The 17082-nt window shown below is 41.9% G+C and overlaps 1 protein-coding gene across 1 annotated transcript; it reads right to left on the bottom strand.

The window, feature by feature from the left end:
- Positions 1-13241: 13241 nt before the first annotated feature.
- Positions 13242-14131, bottom strand: LOC123439557. The gene has a single exon (XM_045116254.1). It carries the CDS (start codon positions 13930-13932, stop codon positions 13543-13545), a length of 390 nt encoding a protein of 129 aa, XP_044972189.1. The 5' UTR covers positions 13933-14131; the 3' UTR covers positions 13242-13542.
- Between the last annotated feature and the right edge of the window lie 2951 nt (positions 14132-17082).

Here is a 17082-nt window from a genome sequence, read left to right as displayed (position 1 = left end):
CTTGTATATCCAATTGGACAAATAAAATAGGAAACAAAATAACAACAATTAGATATCCTTGAATGAGCAAAAATATGCATACCAACATGCTCACACAATAAGATGTCAAATAAAAACATGGCAAACATGCACAACCACTCTAGTATCTACCAAACACTTTGGCGATGACGAACTCATCTATATATGAGTATATTGACATAGGAGCCAAGCAATAATACTTGATCATAGGTCATACTCATCATTTAAGCACAAGTGGGTTGCCAATTTTACATAAATCTTTCAATGTGTCCACATCTTAAGAGATGCTTATACTCAAGTCTTAGAGTAAAGCTCCCCCTTGATGTGACATCCCCCCTGAGAGGGCTAAACTAACCTTGGATTTTGTCGTAGAAGACTTCATGTATGTGTAGTGGTGGTGGATGCTCATTGTTGATGAAGATCATCTTGAGTTGGTAGCAATTCTTGTTGTTTCTTACTCTTCTCACCTACATGGGTTAGTCCCAAAATACAAGGAACATATACAAGGATATCTATAGACATGGACCGAAGTACATGTAAGTTCGTGTCCAGTGATACATTAATTTCCTTGTCCCTTGCATACCTTTGAGGGAATGTGTGACTCCTTGAGCTAATGCATTTGGTTGGAGTTGATTGCATATAGTTCTTACCAAAATGTATAAGAATAAATTTCGTTGGTGGAGTCACCCCTCAAGAACTTCTCTAGTTCTTCTTACTGGGGACCCACATCAACTTGTTGGGGATCCTTGGAGTTGTGGTAGCACTAGATGAAGTAGAGATAGTAGTGGCCTTGGGAATCCACTTGACAATGGCTTGGAGTTCTTCCTCAATTGAGTCAATCTTCCCTTGAAGCATGTCCTTGTCATTATGCTCTTGTGGTGGAACGTCATCTTGAGAGCTTGTTCCCTTGGGGAGAGTAGGATCATAGTTCTCCTTTTAGGGAACAAACTTCGGTATGGAACATTAACCTTCTTCCCATTCAACTCCATTGGCATTGAAGTGGCCAACACCTTGCTTCTTTAGGTGTCCTCCTTGCTTGCGTCCTATTTCCTCGAATTGCTTACTTCTCGCAAGACTCTTGAAGACACCTCTCTCAATAATTTCATTGAATAAATCGTTTTCTTACTCAAGTATAACTTGGCTAAGAGAATCATTAGTGGAATCAAGAGAGCTACTAGCAACAACATCATTTCATTTAGCATTAGAATTGTTTTTACTAGATGAAGAACCTTTCTTGCCTTTGTTACTAGTGTGCTTAGGTTTAACTTGTGGAACAAAGGTAGACAAGAGTAATTTTTTGGCTATATAAGAAGAACTCTTCTTTCGAAGATCATCATTGATTTCTTTTAGAAACTCATGTTCTTGCTCTAAATTTAGCTTCTCAAAGTGTAACTTCTCATGAGTTCTTACAAGCTCTCTATGATCTTCTAGAGTAGATTCATGAGCTACCTTAAGAGTGTTTAATTATTTAGTTAGTCGTTCAATCTCTTACTTATCATCATCATACGACTCCTCTTGACTAGCATGATTATCATCAAGTTCATTTTTATCATTGTCACTAGTTTTATCAAAGAGCAAGTCGTCTTCTCCTAACAAGTCATCCTTATCACTATCAAAGTCAAAGTACTTGGGGTGTGATACCTTGGGGCCGTATGCCATGAAGCAATTTCCAATCCCTTCATTTGGTGAATCAAATATGTCAAAGGACTTGGAGGATACGAGCGCAAGACCGGCAACACCTTCATTTTGACTATAGTCGGAGTGGGAGTTGTAGCTTCGCTCGGATTGGTTGTGAGACTCGGAGCCGAATACCCATTCACCAACATGAGATTGTTGTCTTCTTCTTGATTGGCTCTTGGTGTACTTGTCCTTCTTCTCTGATTCCTTACTTCTCCGACAGTGTCTTCGTTCATAACAATCTTCTCTACTCCTTCTCTCTCTGCGAGGTGACTCTTCTCTTGAGCTTCGTCTTCTAGGTGACTCTTTTCTTTGTTTGTGGGGAGTCGAGCACTCATTGGAGTAGTGACCGAGCTTTCCACAATTGGAGCAGTTTCTGTCATGACTAGATGAACACTTCTCTTCATATCTTGAGCTAGAACCTTTCTCTTTGCCTCTACTCTTGTAGAACTTATTGAATTTCTTGACCATGAGGCTTATCTCTTCATTGGTAACAAGGTTGTCTTTTGAAGTAGCGGGAGCATCACTTGAAGCTTTGTAAGCACCGCTTGACTTGTCGTGCAGCCCTTCTTTGTCCTTGAGTGACATTTCATGTGCGACAATCCTTCCAATGACTTCCGTTGGCTTGAGATCCTTGTAGTTTGGCATCATTTGGATGAATGTGCACACGGTGTCGTACTTCCCATCCAAGGCTCTAAGTATCATCTTGATGATGAATTTGGCAGTCATCTCTTTGCTTCCTAAGCCGGCAATCTCATCTGTGATGAGAGCTAGCCTAGAGTACATCTCAGCGACTCCTTCACCATCCTTCATCTTGAACTTGTCAAGCTAACTTTGTAGCACATCCAAATTAGATTCCCTCACGGATTCAATACCTTCTTACATATCAATCAAAGTATCCCAAACTTCCTTAGCATTTTCAAGGGGACTGATTTTGTTGAATTCTTCGGGGCACGGACATTTGAATAGAATGGCGCATGCTTGAGCGTTGTATTGCAACATCTTCTATTCTTCCGTTGTCACTTCGCGATCCGATTCCTTGCCATCACCAAAGAAATCACCTTGCAATCCAACACAAAAAACAGCCCAAACGGAGGGGTTATGACAAAGAATATGCATTTTCATCTTATGCTTCCAAGTAGCATGGACCTCTACGGTGGTAATTTCCCTCACTAGATGCCATACTCTCCTAGGTTGTGAAACTAATGCAATGGATACCAAAGCTCCGTTACCACTTGTAGGATCCAAAGTATGTCTAGAGGAGGTGATTAGACTACTTGATTAAATAAAAACTTAGCCTTTTACCAATTTTAGTTGTGGGGCAGTTTTAGTTGTTGTAACAAGTCAGGCGCACCCTACACATGCATATCTAAGAGTATTGATGCGGAAAGTAAATACATGCAAATGTAAGTACATGGAAGGGATAGGAAGACCAAACGCAAAGGCTGACACGACGATTTTTGGCGTGGTTCCGATAGGTGGTGCTATCGTACGTCCACGTTAGTAGAGATTTGAATCCACGAAGGGTAACGGCTACGAGAGTCCACGTAGGGTTCCACCCACAAGGGGTCCACAAAGAAGCGGCCTTGTCTATTCCACCATGGCTAACGTCCACACATGACTAGCCTCACTCGGGGTAGATGTTCACGAAGTAGGCGATCTCCTGGCCCTTACAAACTTCTTGGTTCAACTCCACAACACGAAGTAGGAGGCTCCCAAGCGGCACCTAACCAATCTAGGAGGCACCACCCTCCAAAAGGTAATAGATGCGGTAGAACGATGAACTCCTTGCTCTTCTGCTTCAAAAGATAATCTCCTCAACACTCAATCACTTCATCACAAATTTGGCATGGGTACAAGAGATTGATTAGGTGGAAAGCAACTTGGGGAGGCTAGAGATCAAGTTTCTAGTGGATGGATTGGAATCTCTTGATCTCAACACATGAGTAGGTGGCCCTCTCTTAGAAAAATGGATATGACAAGTGTGTGCGTGTGTATGTGTGTTCTGAGTGCTTTCTCTATGAATGAGAGGTGGTGGAGGGGTATATAGACATCTCCAAAAATCCAACCGTTACAACATTATTGCCCAACTCCGTGACACCGACATGAATCTCGGTGATACCGAGTTGCACTAAATGTGACAACTTTCGAATTCTCGTTGAGACCGATGTAGGAATCTCACTAGTACTAATATGGTGACCTAGAGCAGCTTCCAAATCTCGGTGAGACCGATTTCAAAACTCGAAAATTTCGATTCTTGAAATTGACAAACCAGAAAGTTGGATACTGATTTTCGATGGCACCGAAGTGAAATTTGGTGGTACCGAGTCAAGGGTTTGTCAAAGGTTCTGTCTTTGGAAAAATCGGTAGGGCCGAGTGGGAATGTTGGTGGCACCGATTTTGATGTTTAGGCTTTGGACAGAGATTTTTGTGAGAGAATGATTGAATATTCTTGGTGGCTATCTCTAAGCACTTGAGCAACCAATTCATCATAGATCCGCACCCCCTTTTAATACTACTAGATCATCGAAGGCGCGCGTTACCGCACCCATCCATGTGTCCATTAAAATGCTAAGAAATTCACTTTATATATGCTGACATAAAACATAAAAATTCAATACAAACTAAGTTGTGCTAAATTAAGTAAATCATCAAATGGAATTATCATGACAAGAATATAGCTAACTCTATAGAAAATATGCAAGTATAGGAGTTTTATAGTTCCACCACGACGACCATGGTAAGGCAAAAAGATAACAATGAGATGATAAATACACGGTCTTCCCAAGAATTGAAAGAATAAACACAATCGCTATCTTCCGTAATATTGGTTTCTCTTATGAATTGTCCTCTATTGATTGTTATGGTAGCTCGTTTGTCCTTGCGCATCATAACCCGCACCTTTTTTTTCATGATTTGGCTGCATCCACTTCTGACCGGCAATTTATTAATTTATGGTTTCCTAAACATCTAAGTCCTCACGTGTCATGATAAGTATAGTCCAAAGAGGGTAGGGATAGTAGTGACCTCCTACCTCCTAGAAGAATGCACGATATGCGAGTATGGAGCTTACCATTCCTTGGTTTGAGGAGACAAAGGTGAGTATTGAATTTACGATTCCTTGTTTGAGGAGATAAAGTTTTGTCCATAGTGCATATATAGTACTCCATTGAAAGCTTCATAGACCAAAAAAATCTGCTCGATCTGCCGGAAATCATAACGTAATTAGCACATAATTTCCTCAAGAATTCCCCAACCTTTAACATAAAAGTTATTCAAGATTTGAGCGCTTACCACAACTTCTTGTCCTTTAATGTTTATATCATATAATAATGTCCATATGGCTGCCTCGTGGTTATTTTCAAGATTTCCACATACTACTATTTGAAATTGGACTCAGTAGCCATACAATTATACCAACATGAGAATTCTCCTGATCTATAAACGTCGATGTACATACAAGAATTGATCCCTATTTAATACAAAATGTGCATCTCGCAAAATAAGCAAACCTTGAGTGCACAATCTTTTTGGTTTGCGTACCCTGCCCTTCCAAGGAACTTCACTAAACCCACTCTTTCTGGACACAAAAAATAAAAAGTCAATCAATAACCCAACTATGAAACATACATAATCCATTGACATCTAATTTGTGAAGTGATTATGGAACTCGAAGAATCTGTTAGATTATTCTCCCACGGAGTAATATAAAAAATAATTAAACTAATATTTTTTAGACCAGTAATTAAACTTATCTCACGTAGGACCATAGATTGAAAATGTATCTGCAAACCTACCTGTAAAGTGATGCAAAAAGGTTGAAAAACTCAGCAATTTTCTATCTTATTGAACTTGCACAACAAATATAATCAGAAGAGACCACGAAGGCCGGATAAAAAGGCACAAGCTTATCATTTAAAAGAGCATTCGTAGTTTCTACCAACAACAATTGTTATACCACTGAATAAAACTTGTGAATGATACTTTTTCAACATATTTTTACGAATCACATCACCAAGGAAACATGACCTGTAAAACTGCAAATACATGGCAAAAATGGGATTTCCGTGAAAAGAAAAGGTTGCACATGCTAAAACTCAGTTAATTTGCTAGTAAGCATATGTACAAAGCCTAACGAAACTTCCAGCATTGATCATTATAAAGATGATCGGACACGACAACAAAGAGTTGTGCATGGACACACCAAATAATTATGCAGTGTCTCAGAATTGGTACACATGATTCAACACTACAATCCCAAGATGTACCAAAATCTAAAACTTTTGCTTCAGTGCGCACATGATTGGTGGATAGTACCAATATATTAGGAAAGTCCCAATATGGGAAAGAAGCACACGGTAACATATAATTCTGTACAACTAAATGTTGTGTGTAGGCAATTAATTGTTGAGGAAGAAACATTTTCATCACACTTTTTAGGAATTCATAAAGAAATACATAAAAATAAAAGGAATGTTGCAAAAGAGCAATTCAAGTCTAACTGATCTGAACTCTGAAGTTATATCCAGTGCCTTGGTGGGATAAACATTTGAATAGCACATGCCAAACAGTGAATAGATCCTGCCACCATTATTGACGGGATAAACAAAACATTTCCCTGAATGGAGCAAACATGCCTGAGCTCTGAAGTTGGTAGCCACTATAGGAAGCAATCTGACGCCTCTCCGAACACCTGGTCAATCAGAGTCCATAATCAGCTCCAACTTTAATTTTATAAGAAGAAAAATGAAGGAAATAATAATGTGACAAAACAAAGAGAGAGAATGAACTGAAGGTTTTACCTGTCAAGCAAGTTCACGCGTGCACCATCTCAAGCCGACGCGGAACAATCAAGCGATTCCCTATCAGACCAGTCTATACGTTTCATTCCAGGGAAAGAACCGGAGCTGACTCTATTTGGCGCCTTATCAAATCCCTGCTCACAAGGAAATTGCACGGGGTCCCACTAAGTACAACATGTTTCTCAAGTTCAGAACAAAAACAAAAAACTCCCGCGTGACCCTTCCACGCAAGACGAATTTCACCATTCTATGTAATAGAAGGTGCAAATTCAGGACGATCACTCACTGTGGATCGAGCACTGTCTCGTCTACCATAGTAATCGCAAAAGTTCTCTCCATCTTCGCCTGATTCACATGAACGCAAAAACCACGCTGTAATCCTGTAACCCACACCACCAACACGGCCGCGCACAGACGAAACAAGCACAATTCTGGTGCCTCAGTAGGCAAATCTCTGACCATGGACGAGAGACGCCCAGCCACGGCACAGCAACGTCGACGTGGATTCGGTGACGGGGAGAGAGTAGGAGCGACAGTTCACCAGATCGGAGCGCGCCCGCGGGGGAGCGGACGTCGTCAGGAGTCGTCGAAGGCTTTCTTGAGTGGCAACCTCTCGAAGACCGTTCATTTTATGGAGAAGAACACGACTGCATGCTCCCTCGCTGTCAGACTCTTGGAGAGCTCAAGGAATACGATCATATGCCCGAAATCACGGCAAGAACACAATCTTGCACTAAACTCAACTGGACAGGAAGCGGAGGCAGATGGCCTTTGGCCTTGGGGAGTGAGGGAGGACGTGGTCGGGGATTCAACGACGGCGTTATGGTCGCTGGAGACGTCCCTGAGCGACTCCAGTCCAGCGCAAGGTTGAGGTTGACGTGCGCGGCAGCAGCCACCAACTTAGTCACGACCGCCGGTGAGTAGACAACATCATGCACGCCGATGAGTCGCGCACCGACGTAAGATCGCCTGCGCCCGCCACATGTATCCGGATTCACGCCATCTCCCCCTCTCCGTGGTTACAACAAAAGCGGCGGCGCACCTAGGTATGGCTAGGTTGGGTGCGGGAAGGGCACTGTAGTGGGAGGTCGACAGAGAAGAATCACACCGTCCATAAGGGATCCAACGTTAACTATCTCAAGGAACGAGAGGCCTTGGATTTTGCCACGGGAATAGCTGCCCACGACACCCGGCCCAGGTACAGCCCACGCGGGAGAGGACAAAGCTTGGACAGCGACACATGACCCAAATGCGTGATCGGGCGGCTGAAGTGATGGAGGCGTGAGAAGGCTCGCATTTGGTGTAGTTTTACCGTCCTTTTCTATGAACTCAAAAGTGATTTCTCACAAATATAAAATGTAGAGTCCTCTTACTTAAAGCTTGGCCAATTCTATTCCTTTCCTTGCATCAAGGGGCTTCTCCTCACAATCCTTTAGCCAATGCATCTTTGAACTTTTCTGAAATATACTTCGATAGAATCATTAGTTCAATGACACATATGTTGTTATTAATTACCAAAACTACCTTAGGAAGCAATTGTTCTCTTAGTTGGTGGCAGGGAATCGCCACTGAGTCGCCGTGCCTAGTTTGACATGTTAAAATCTACCAATGACTTGCGTTTCAGTTTGGCATATGCATGGATGCATGTGCATAATAAAACATATAATGTAGCATCTATCCATCAGGTTTCTTCAGTACCAACACAAGTAACCTGATACAATCCTAGCCTGGATCAATTCCAAGCTTCATTAATGCTTCGATACGTGTGGATACATCGAAGGCATTGTATTTTTTTTACGCTAGATCAAGTGAATTTTCGTGAGGAAAAAACCTCATGGCTAGGAGGTATAATGTAGATGCGGGAGTCAGAGAACTTCATCAACAATATCAACATCTCCACTGCGTCAACATGTTCATCGAGGGTATAATCTCATTAGGTGCACGTGATAGTGATCTTGGTTGGATTGTGAATGGTAAAAAAAAAATTTCTACATTTCAAGTGGTCGCAACTGTCAGTTTTCAAGAGGATTCATAACTTGCAAGTTTTCTGAGGGAGCACAACTCCATGTTTTTAGCGGATTGCAACTGCAAGTTTTTAAGGGGTTTGCAACCGCAAGTTTTGCAATAGTGTCGCAGTTGCAAGTTTTCAAAGGGGCACAACTACAATTCTTGAAGTAGAGGTCGCAACTGGAAGTTTTAAGGACCGTTACAACTTCAAGCTTATAAAAAGGTTTGCAACTGCGTGTTTTCATTTTCCTTCATTTATCCTTTTCTCCATTTCATTTTTGTCCGCACCATGTGCTTCATTATGCAGGGTGGATCAGGTGGGCGTATTATTATTTACTAACTGTAGGTTTTTATGGTTTTTTTTCTCATCCTCGATGCAAAATTACTAATACGAGGACATGCATGCGCACCAACCCGCAATTACATGCCCATCCTTGACCTACAACTCTATTTGCAAGTGTACATGTTGCAAACTACAACACAAGTTCAAAGAGTACTAGGGCAGAAGGGGGAGTGAGCACATGTGCTTTGTGATGGGCTCATGTGATGCATTTTGAGTTTTATCTATTATGAATACATAATTAGCCTTTTTTGCAATACACGTTGTCCAGTTTCTTCTAATACATGACCAACATTTTCAAATATATGATAAACATTTTTCAAATATAAAATAAATATTTTTAAGCATTTGGGGAACATTCTGAATACACGGCAAACATTTTCAAAATGGCCTAAACAGTTTTGTATACTTGAATAAAACTTTCCAAATTTGCAACATTTTTTTTCTAAATACGCGATACAACAGTTTTCAAATACACTACGAGACCCGGGCGCACCCTAAAGCAAATTAGAACAGGAAGCAAAAGGTGAAATAAGAAGAAGAAGAAAACGATGATTGAGCCATTTCTGTTTCTCAATCGATTCAAAACTGTTCTACCTTTTTACATTATACTTCCTCTGTTCCTAAATATTCTCTTCGTTTCTAAATATAAGATCTTTCAGAGATTGCACTATGAACTACATACGGATATACATAGACATATTTTAGAGTATAGATTCACTCATTTTGTTCCGTATGTTGTTTCTTAATAGAAACTCTCTAAAAGATCTTATATTTTTAAATGAAGTATAAGTCTTTTTAAAAATTTCATTACAATATATAGGATAAATTTAATCTACCACTAGGTGGTAGTTACCACCTACTTATCATTTTGTCATCTGTCCCTCCCATCCCATGCACAGTTAATTGGGTCAATGGGTATGAGCTCCATTATGGACACGCGAATTAATTGGATCCACAGGATTAGCTAACGCCTGGCTAATTTGTTGGCTGCATGCACCGCATCTCACAAGATGGATTAGTACGTCTTAGCTCCGTTGGCAAAACTACTGCATGGCCTCACAGATATTCTATCTACATTGATCCCATACATTTGAATAAATTATAGTATATGCTCTTGAATAAGTACTATAGCCACTAACTTTTTATACTATATGCAAAAAAATAGTATGTAATATATAGTGTGGTAGTATATTTCCAAAAAATAGTCTGGTAATGTATTCTGATATAACGTATGGTAGTATGTAGTATGGACTGAGGAATACATGCCGCTGAAAATAATACTCCCTTCGTCCCAAAATAAGTGTCTTAAGCTTAGTACAATTTTGTACTAGAACTAGTACAAAATTAAGACAGTTATTTTAGAACAGAGGGAGTAGTATGTACTATGATAGTATATTTCGAAAAAATAGCATGGTATAGCATATTCCAAAAAAATGTATGAGAGTATGTAGTATGGACAGGGATGTATATAGTTTGGAAAAGTATACTTTGGGGTGCTATGTATACTTTCAGCAGTAGAAAGGAGTATAGGTATATACAAAAAATATACTTCTGACACATATGTTCATTTATGTTAGTGTGCAAACTATGTGCCCCAAAAAAGTTGTATTTTTTATTTAGTATGTTGTCAGTATTTTGAAGAATGGAATGGTATACTGCATTTAGTTGTAGGAGTAGTATGCATGTACATTCAACTAAACGCTCTATGTGTGGATGCATACGGGAGGCTAGATCTGGAAGGCAGCCAAGTAGTTAGAAACGGCCGGCTAGCTATACTCCGGGCATGCATGAAAATTGGAATTATCTGGCAGTTTTTTCACTATCGAGCATGAGGAGATAAATCAACTACTCCCTCCGTTTTTAAATATAAGTCTTTTAAGCGATTTCACTAAGGGTCTACATACGGAGCAAAATGACCAAATCTATACTTTAAAATATGTCTATATACATCCGTATGTAGTTCACTAGTGAAATCTCTACAAAGACTTATATTTAAGAACGGAGAGAGTAGTTTTTTAACTAAACCCGTTATTCACAGCCCACAACTAAAACGAGATCGGGTGGCTGCTAGGGTGGGGGTAACTACCACTAGGTGGTAGTATCTATCCCCCCCCCCCCACACACACACACATATTTTGTTGAATGCACATGCATACTACTCCTACAACTAAATGCAAATATATATAGAAACTCTATTCATCATCCAGGGTGCAGAATAAATTATTCCTCGCTCGAGGTAATTTTACGACCACTTCAAAAAAAAAATTGAAATGCAAATAGATACATTTATATTGATTAACTACGAAACAATTGCCATAATAAAACAAAAATATAGATCATAAGACCAGAAAAATCGCATTTTATGTATAATTTACACTATATTTTTATGTTTGTAATTTTATGTGAAATAAAATATTTTTTACGGTGACTATGTATTTTGTTGCGGTCTCTTTTTATGTATGAGATAAGATTAAAATTTAAGAAACGTAAAATTAGGGTGTATTAATGTGAAAATAGAGGGGGTGAAGAATAACTATTCCTCACCCAGGGTGACGAATAGCGTGACCCTATAAATAATTACAAACATAAAAACATAGTGTAAAATGTACATAAAATGCATAATTTTTTGTCTTACAGCCTATATTTTTAATTTTTTATGCCAAATTTTACATAGTGGTCAATAAGACCTATGTATATATAAAGTCTATTCATCACTCAGGATGCAGAATAAGTTATTCTTCACCCGAGTTAATCTTACGATCGTTTCATAATTAAATAACATTTAAAATTCAAATAATTACATTTATACTGATTCACTACGTAAAGTTTGACATAAGAAAACAAAAAATATAGGTCATAAGACAAGAAAACGTATTATATATATATATTTTACACTATGTTTTTGTGTTTTTAATTTTACATGACATAAAATACTTTTATGGTGTCTATATATTTTCTTAGGGTCACTTTTTACATATGAAATAAGACAAAATTTACAAAATGTTAAATTACGGTGCATTGATATGAAAATAGCGGGGATGAAGAATAAGTATTCCTCATCCAGGGTGACGAATATTAAAACGTAGATTTATTCATTTTATTTCGTACGCAGTTTTCCCTAATAAAACGCATCTATCGGTTGATGTGTGCTATACATCCGTCACATCGATAGCCGTTGGATCTACGTGCAGGCAGTGTCGGATCGATCTCCTGCCACATCCGGCTTGTCCCCTCCCCATTCATTAATTCCCGCAACAACGACTTTGTTATAGAAACATTTATAACAGAGATGGTGTTGCAGATTCCTGCAACAACAGTTTTGTTGTATAAATATTTATAATAGAGATTGTGTCGCAGATTTTTTTTTGCAACAAAGGTTATGTTGCAGAATTTTTTTGCAACAGAGGTTGCGTTGCAATTTTATTTTTCAATAAAGATAGTGTAGCAGTTTTTTTTTCAAACAAAGATGTCGATGGATGAAAGTTTTGCAACATTAGTAATGTTGCAGAATCTTTTTTTGCAACAAAGAGGATGTTACAGGAAAAAAATCACACCGATGAGGGAGTAGCAGCGTCGCGCCGCCGACGAGCACCGACACTGTAAAGCTCCCCGTCAACCCTGCTGGACCTTACCCAGACGAGCCCCTGTTGCAAAAGGAGAACGGACTAATCCATGGAGAGTCGCAGCTGAGACCCCTCCTCTCTCAAAGCCGACGCACAAGGGATAGCCGATAGGATGGAAGGACGGCCGATGTGTGGATGCTTGGGAGAGAGTGACGAGATTAATCCATGAAGAAAACGAGTAGTGAGCGATGACTTTTGTGAGGATAAAAATAAGGACATGAAGATTAGATATTTCTAGTCACCGATGGGCTCCTACAGCCACGTGAGGTCATCAAATCCAATCCAACGGCCACAAGCCTGATGGATGCATTGTTGTAATCCGTCGGTTGAGAAGAATCTTTTTCCCTAATAAAATCTTTAAAAAACTTATATTTAAAGTAACCTAACATGGATTGGATCATATCCGATGAAAAGCAGAGGTCGGCGTGACGGCGTCAGCCTCTCCGCGATGAGCCGGCCAATGGCGGCTCGGCAGCGTACGACACAGAGTTGAATCAAATGGCGATGACGTGCGCTGTGTTAATCCTCTTTATAATAACCCACGGCCAACAGCCAAAACCAACGGCCGGTCGACAGGGACGCAAAGTCCCATGGGTTAATTATTGCTGAAGACGACGTGCAATTGCGCCTTTGTGAGCCATCAGCCTTCATGCTGCAGTGACTAGAGATACATGAATCAACGACTATTTTTGCAACTCGCAAGCATCTGAATCTGATAACTGACCGTGATTCCACCACAAAGTTGGAACCCCTTGCAGTAAAACACTGAGCAAACCGAAACGTAAACATCATTACAACCAAATTACTTCTGTACATTCAGGTTCTACTCCTACCTAGTTTTGCTTCAGAACTAAGATAAGATTAGTTAACCAGCCCCCGTCTCCATGGAATAATCAGGTTGAGGAGAGCCTGAAGGGGCCCTGTCCTAAATACCACTGGCCCCTTCTTCGGGTTCGAGTACAGTAACGATCAACAGGACAAACAGAACAACCAAAAGTGTATGTACACAGACTGACAGCGCGTCCATGGCTCGGCCGGCGGTCGCGGCGGCCGGTGAGCTGTTCCTAACATCCTATGGCTTGGCGTCGCCGTCGGGCGCGGCGGAGGCGAGGCGGGAGGCGATGGCGGAGTGGTACATGGCGTCGTGGAAGCTCTCCGTCTCCATCATCCGCATGCGCAGCTGCCGCGCCTTCTCCTCCGTCAGCACCCCGAACCGCCTCGCCCCCGCTCCACATCCAGCAGCCCGCTCCTCCTCCGTCGCCGGTGCGGGCGCCGGCTGGGCGTCGATGTAGTCGGGCTGGCCCGACCACCCGAGGAGCGGCGCCCACCACTTCCCGTCGGCGCCGCGGAACCTCGCCCCGCCGGTGGCCGCGGCGGCGCACGAGCAGGGCCGGCCGGCGCCCGGCGCCGCGGGGAGGCCCCTGGCAGAGAACGTGGCCGCGGGTCCCGACGCCACCGCCATTGATTGGTTGCTTCGCGCCGCGCTGCGAGAGAGGAAGAGGAACCGGAATCGAAGGATTCGCGGGGTGGGTTTAATTCGCAGCCGAGAGTAGAGGAGAGGGAGAGGCGACGGGTTGGATTGGCCTGGTTCGGTTCGGTTCGGTTCGTTTCGTTGCGTTGCCGTTGCTGGGAAAAGGTGGTGGGATGGGAGCGAGAATGGTGGTGGGGTTATTATAAAGCGGGAGGAGGCCAGGGGAACGGGTGGATAAGGTTCGCGCCGCGGGCTGGGCGAGGGGACGGGACGGGATGGGGCACGCGGCACGCATCGCGCGGGGCGCTCTCTCGCTCTCCGCCGTCGCTTTCGCGGTGGGAGTGTGTGCGCCCGTGACCGCGGGCGCGTGCGCTTTTTTGGTAGAGAAAGAGGGGACGCGCCGGGGTTCGGCTCCTCGGGTCGGATGGCACGCACGGTAGCCTCGTGGCCCGTGGGCGGGGGTGTGGTGCTTGGGGCACCGGCACGTCCGGGGTTTTGCCTTTCTCTTCGTCCAACGAAATATCTTGCGAACGTTCAGCCTCGCTCTAGAAGAAAACGAAGAAGCGCTGGCAAAACCGCAGTTTCGGGGCACTCGGTTGGTTTGCAAAAAGAAAAATGAATGAGACCAACCCAGGCTAATCTAGCCTGTTGGCATTTTTTTATACAAGAAAACTCCGTGAGCACCAGTGTTAGAGCCGAGGCTCGAACCCTGGCTGGCTGGCTGCAAACTCCAGCGCCAAGCCAACTGTGCTATGCTCGGTTCTCCACTCGGTTGGTTACTACTGTAGAAATACCCCGTTTGGATTTCATTAAGTATATATCAGTCCGGTACATTTGGGTGGACGGACGAACCGGTCTATCATTTTGATGGTTAGTGGGACAATAGTATTTTTAATTCATCGGGTTCAAGTTCTAATGCTCGTATTAATTTTGCATTTATTTTAGAATTTTCGACGATGCACATTCAATGAGAGGAGACATTTTCATCGATAACGAGGTGTCTACGGTGACTTCATAAATCTCAAGGTGATATGACAATTCAGAGGGTGCTTGGATTAAAGGGACTTATTTTGATCTGATTAAAAATAGTCTCTTTAAGAGGCTAAAGTTTCAAGCACCCCTGATTAAAAAGGGGTTAAAACTAGTTTTGAGACTAAAAAATTTAATCAGGGATACCCCTACTAAAATATGAATTAGTCCTCTCTCTCCTCATTTAATTCCTCTCCTTTAACACAGGCGAATTCTGAATTGGATGGTTTGAAGGATAATAAATGTTCATTAGCTTGATTTTAGTCTCTTTAGTATTTGGATCCAAGTATGGGTGAGGCTAGCAAGTTTTAGTCCCACTACTTTTAGTCATGGGACTAAAACGTATCCAAACACCCTCTCAATCTCTTAAAATGGTTTATATGGATAGAATGTGTGTTCATAGAAATAAGTGTTTGCACGTGTATATGAATATTTGTATTGTATTTAAAATTAATCTGATAAAGGGCCTTGGAGTGAACCCACATTTGTTTTTCGTCGTTTTAGCACACATTTTAAATCTTTAGTTTCATTGTATTTAAGGGAGGTGAAGTTAGTAAAGTCAAGCTCATTTGTGCTTGAGGAAACAGCAAAATCCAAAAAAAATGAATAAAGATTCTAGAATTTATCTCAGGCAAGCATTGAAAAATGTATTCAACGCTCACAAGATTCATCAAACATTGAAAATTATCTGAGGCAAACATTGAAAAAAGATGCTTCAAAAGTGTTATTTTCAAAAGCATTTTGTGCTGATTGTTTTCCATGACTTTCACAAATGTTATTTATGATAAAGTTCTGTAAGCACTTAAAACATTTTTCAAATTTTGTTAGGAAAATCATTTTTTTTTCAATATTTTGTGGCCTTACTGTTCATCGCGAGCTTCATATGAGCTCTTAAGTCTTAAGCAGAAGATGACTTTCGGTATTTAAGGTCTTCTGTTTTTAAGTAATCTGCATTTGTACTTCTTTTTGCAGGGATCTGCATTCGTGCTTGGGATAGTAAGATATATATTTGCTTCCTTTTACCATTAATAAATGACCACGCCTGTCTACTTAGGATGCGATGCAAATTTGGAATATATCTTTTAACCATTTTCCTTTTAATAGTTTTTTTTATCAATTTCCTTGATAGCTTTTGGAGTGAACGAACGTAACGCATCTTTTTTCCTTTGTGCGAGAGAACGTGGCGCATCTGAAACACATAATGCATGCAATTTTTTAACTGAGTAAAATCAAAATCGCTTACATACACGAGCATACATTCATCTCTATAAACGCACTCACGTATATCTTATTTCTATGAACATCTTTAAAAAACTGAGACGGCACATTATCTTGAAATTAACGAAATCATCAAAGACGTCTTCGTAGTCGATATGAACATGCATTCCCATTGAATGCACATCACCGAAAGGCATGCAACAAAATTAGGAAAATGCAAACACTTCCTCTCCATCCCCTTGCCCGTCTCCTCCGAAGCCGATCTCGGCAAGCACGCCGCCGACATCGTTCATCTACCAATGCCTCTCTTGCCTCCTCCTGTGACGCCGGAGTTCCAGCGCCCCATCACCGCCACCTCCCCGTCCTCGTGGTCATCCCCTTCACTCCTCCCCCATCTCCCGTGTTACCAGCCGCCATAAGTACGCCGACAGCGCCGTTCATGCACCAACACCTCTCCTACCCCTACCTTTCTTGCTGCAGCAGCCGTGCTTCTCATTGCCACCACCTCCACCTCCTAATCGCCGTCTCCTTCGGCTCCTCTGACACTTGCCTCCACAAGTATGCCGTCGGTTGCGCACTGCTCTCGGTGTCAGCGGCACCAAGTGCTGCATAAGAGCAACATGCTTCATACTTCAGAGTTTTGGACATGATGTCATTGTATTTTCTTTTCCCGCTGAACTTTATTATTAGGCCTGATTGTTGTTACAGGTTGTTGTGAAATGCTTTTGTATTTTAAGATTTCATTCTCTCTTTTTTGCTAACCTTCCCTTTTGTTTTTGGGGAAAAAGCATGCAAGTCGGAGACTCGCGGCCTGCTCCCCTTCCCTCCCCTCCACGACCCGTGCCGCCCCCGCGGTGGCCGGGCCGCGCCGCGCCGCCTCCCGCCCACTCTCCC

The sequence above is a fragment of the Hordeum vulgare genome, chromosome 3H (assembly GCF_904849725.1).
Source record: "Hordeum vulgare subsp. vulgare chromosome 3H, MorexV3_pseudomolecules_assembly, whole genome shotgun sequence".
NCBI classification, from domain to species: Eukaryota; Viridiplantae; Streptophyta; class Magnoliopsida; order Poales; family Poaceae; genus Hordeum; species Hordeum vulgare.
Note: the sequence above shows the minus strand (reverse complement) of the source record. Positions and strands in the feature narration are given on the sequence as shown.

Excerpts from the sequence above, each read along its gene's own strand:
- LOC123439557 (XM_045116254.1), bottom strand. The coding sequence starts at position 13,932 with ATGGCGGTGGCGTCGGGACCCGCGGCCACGTTCTCTGCCAGGGGCCTC.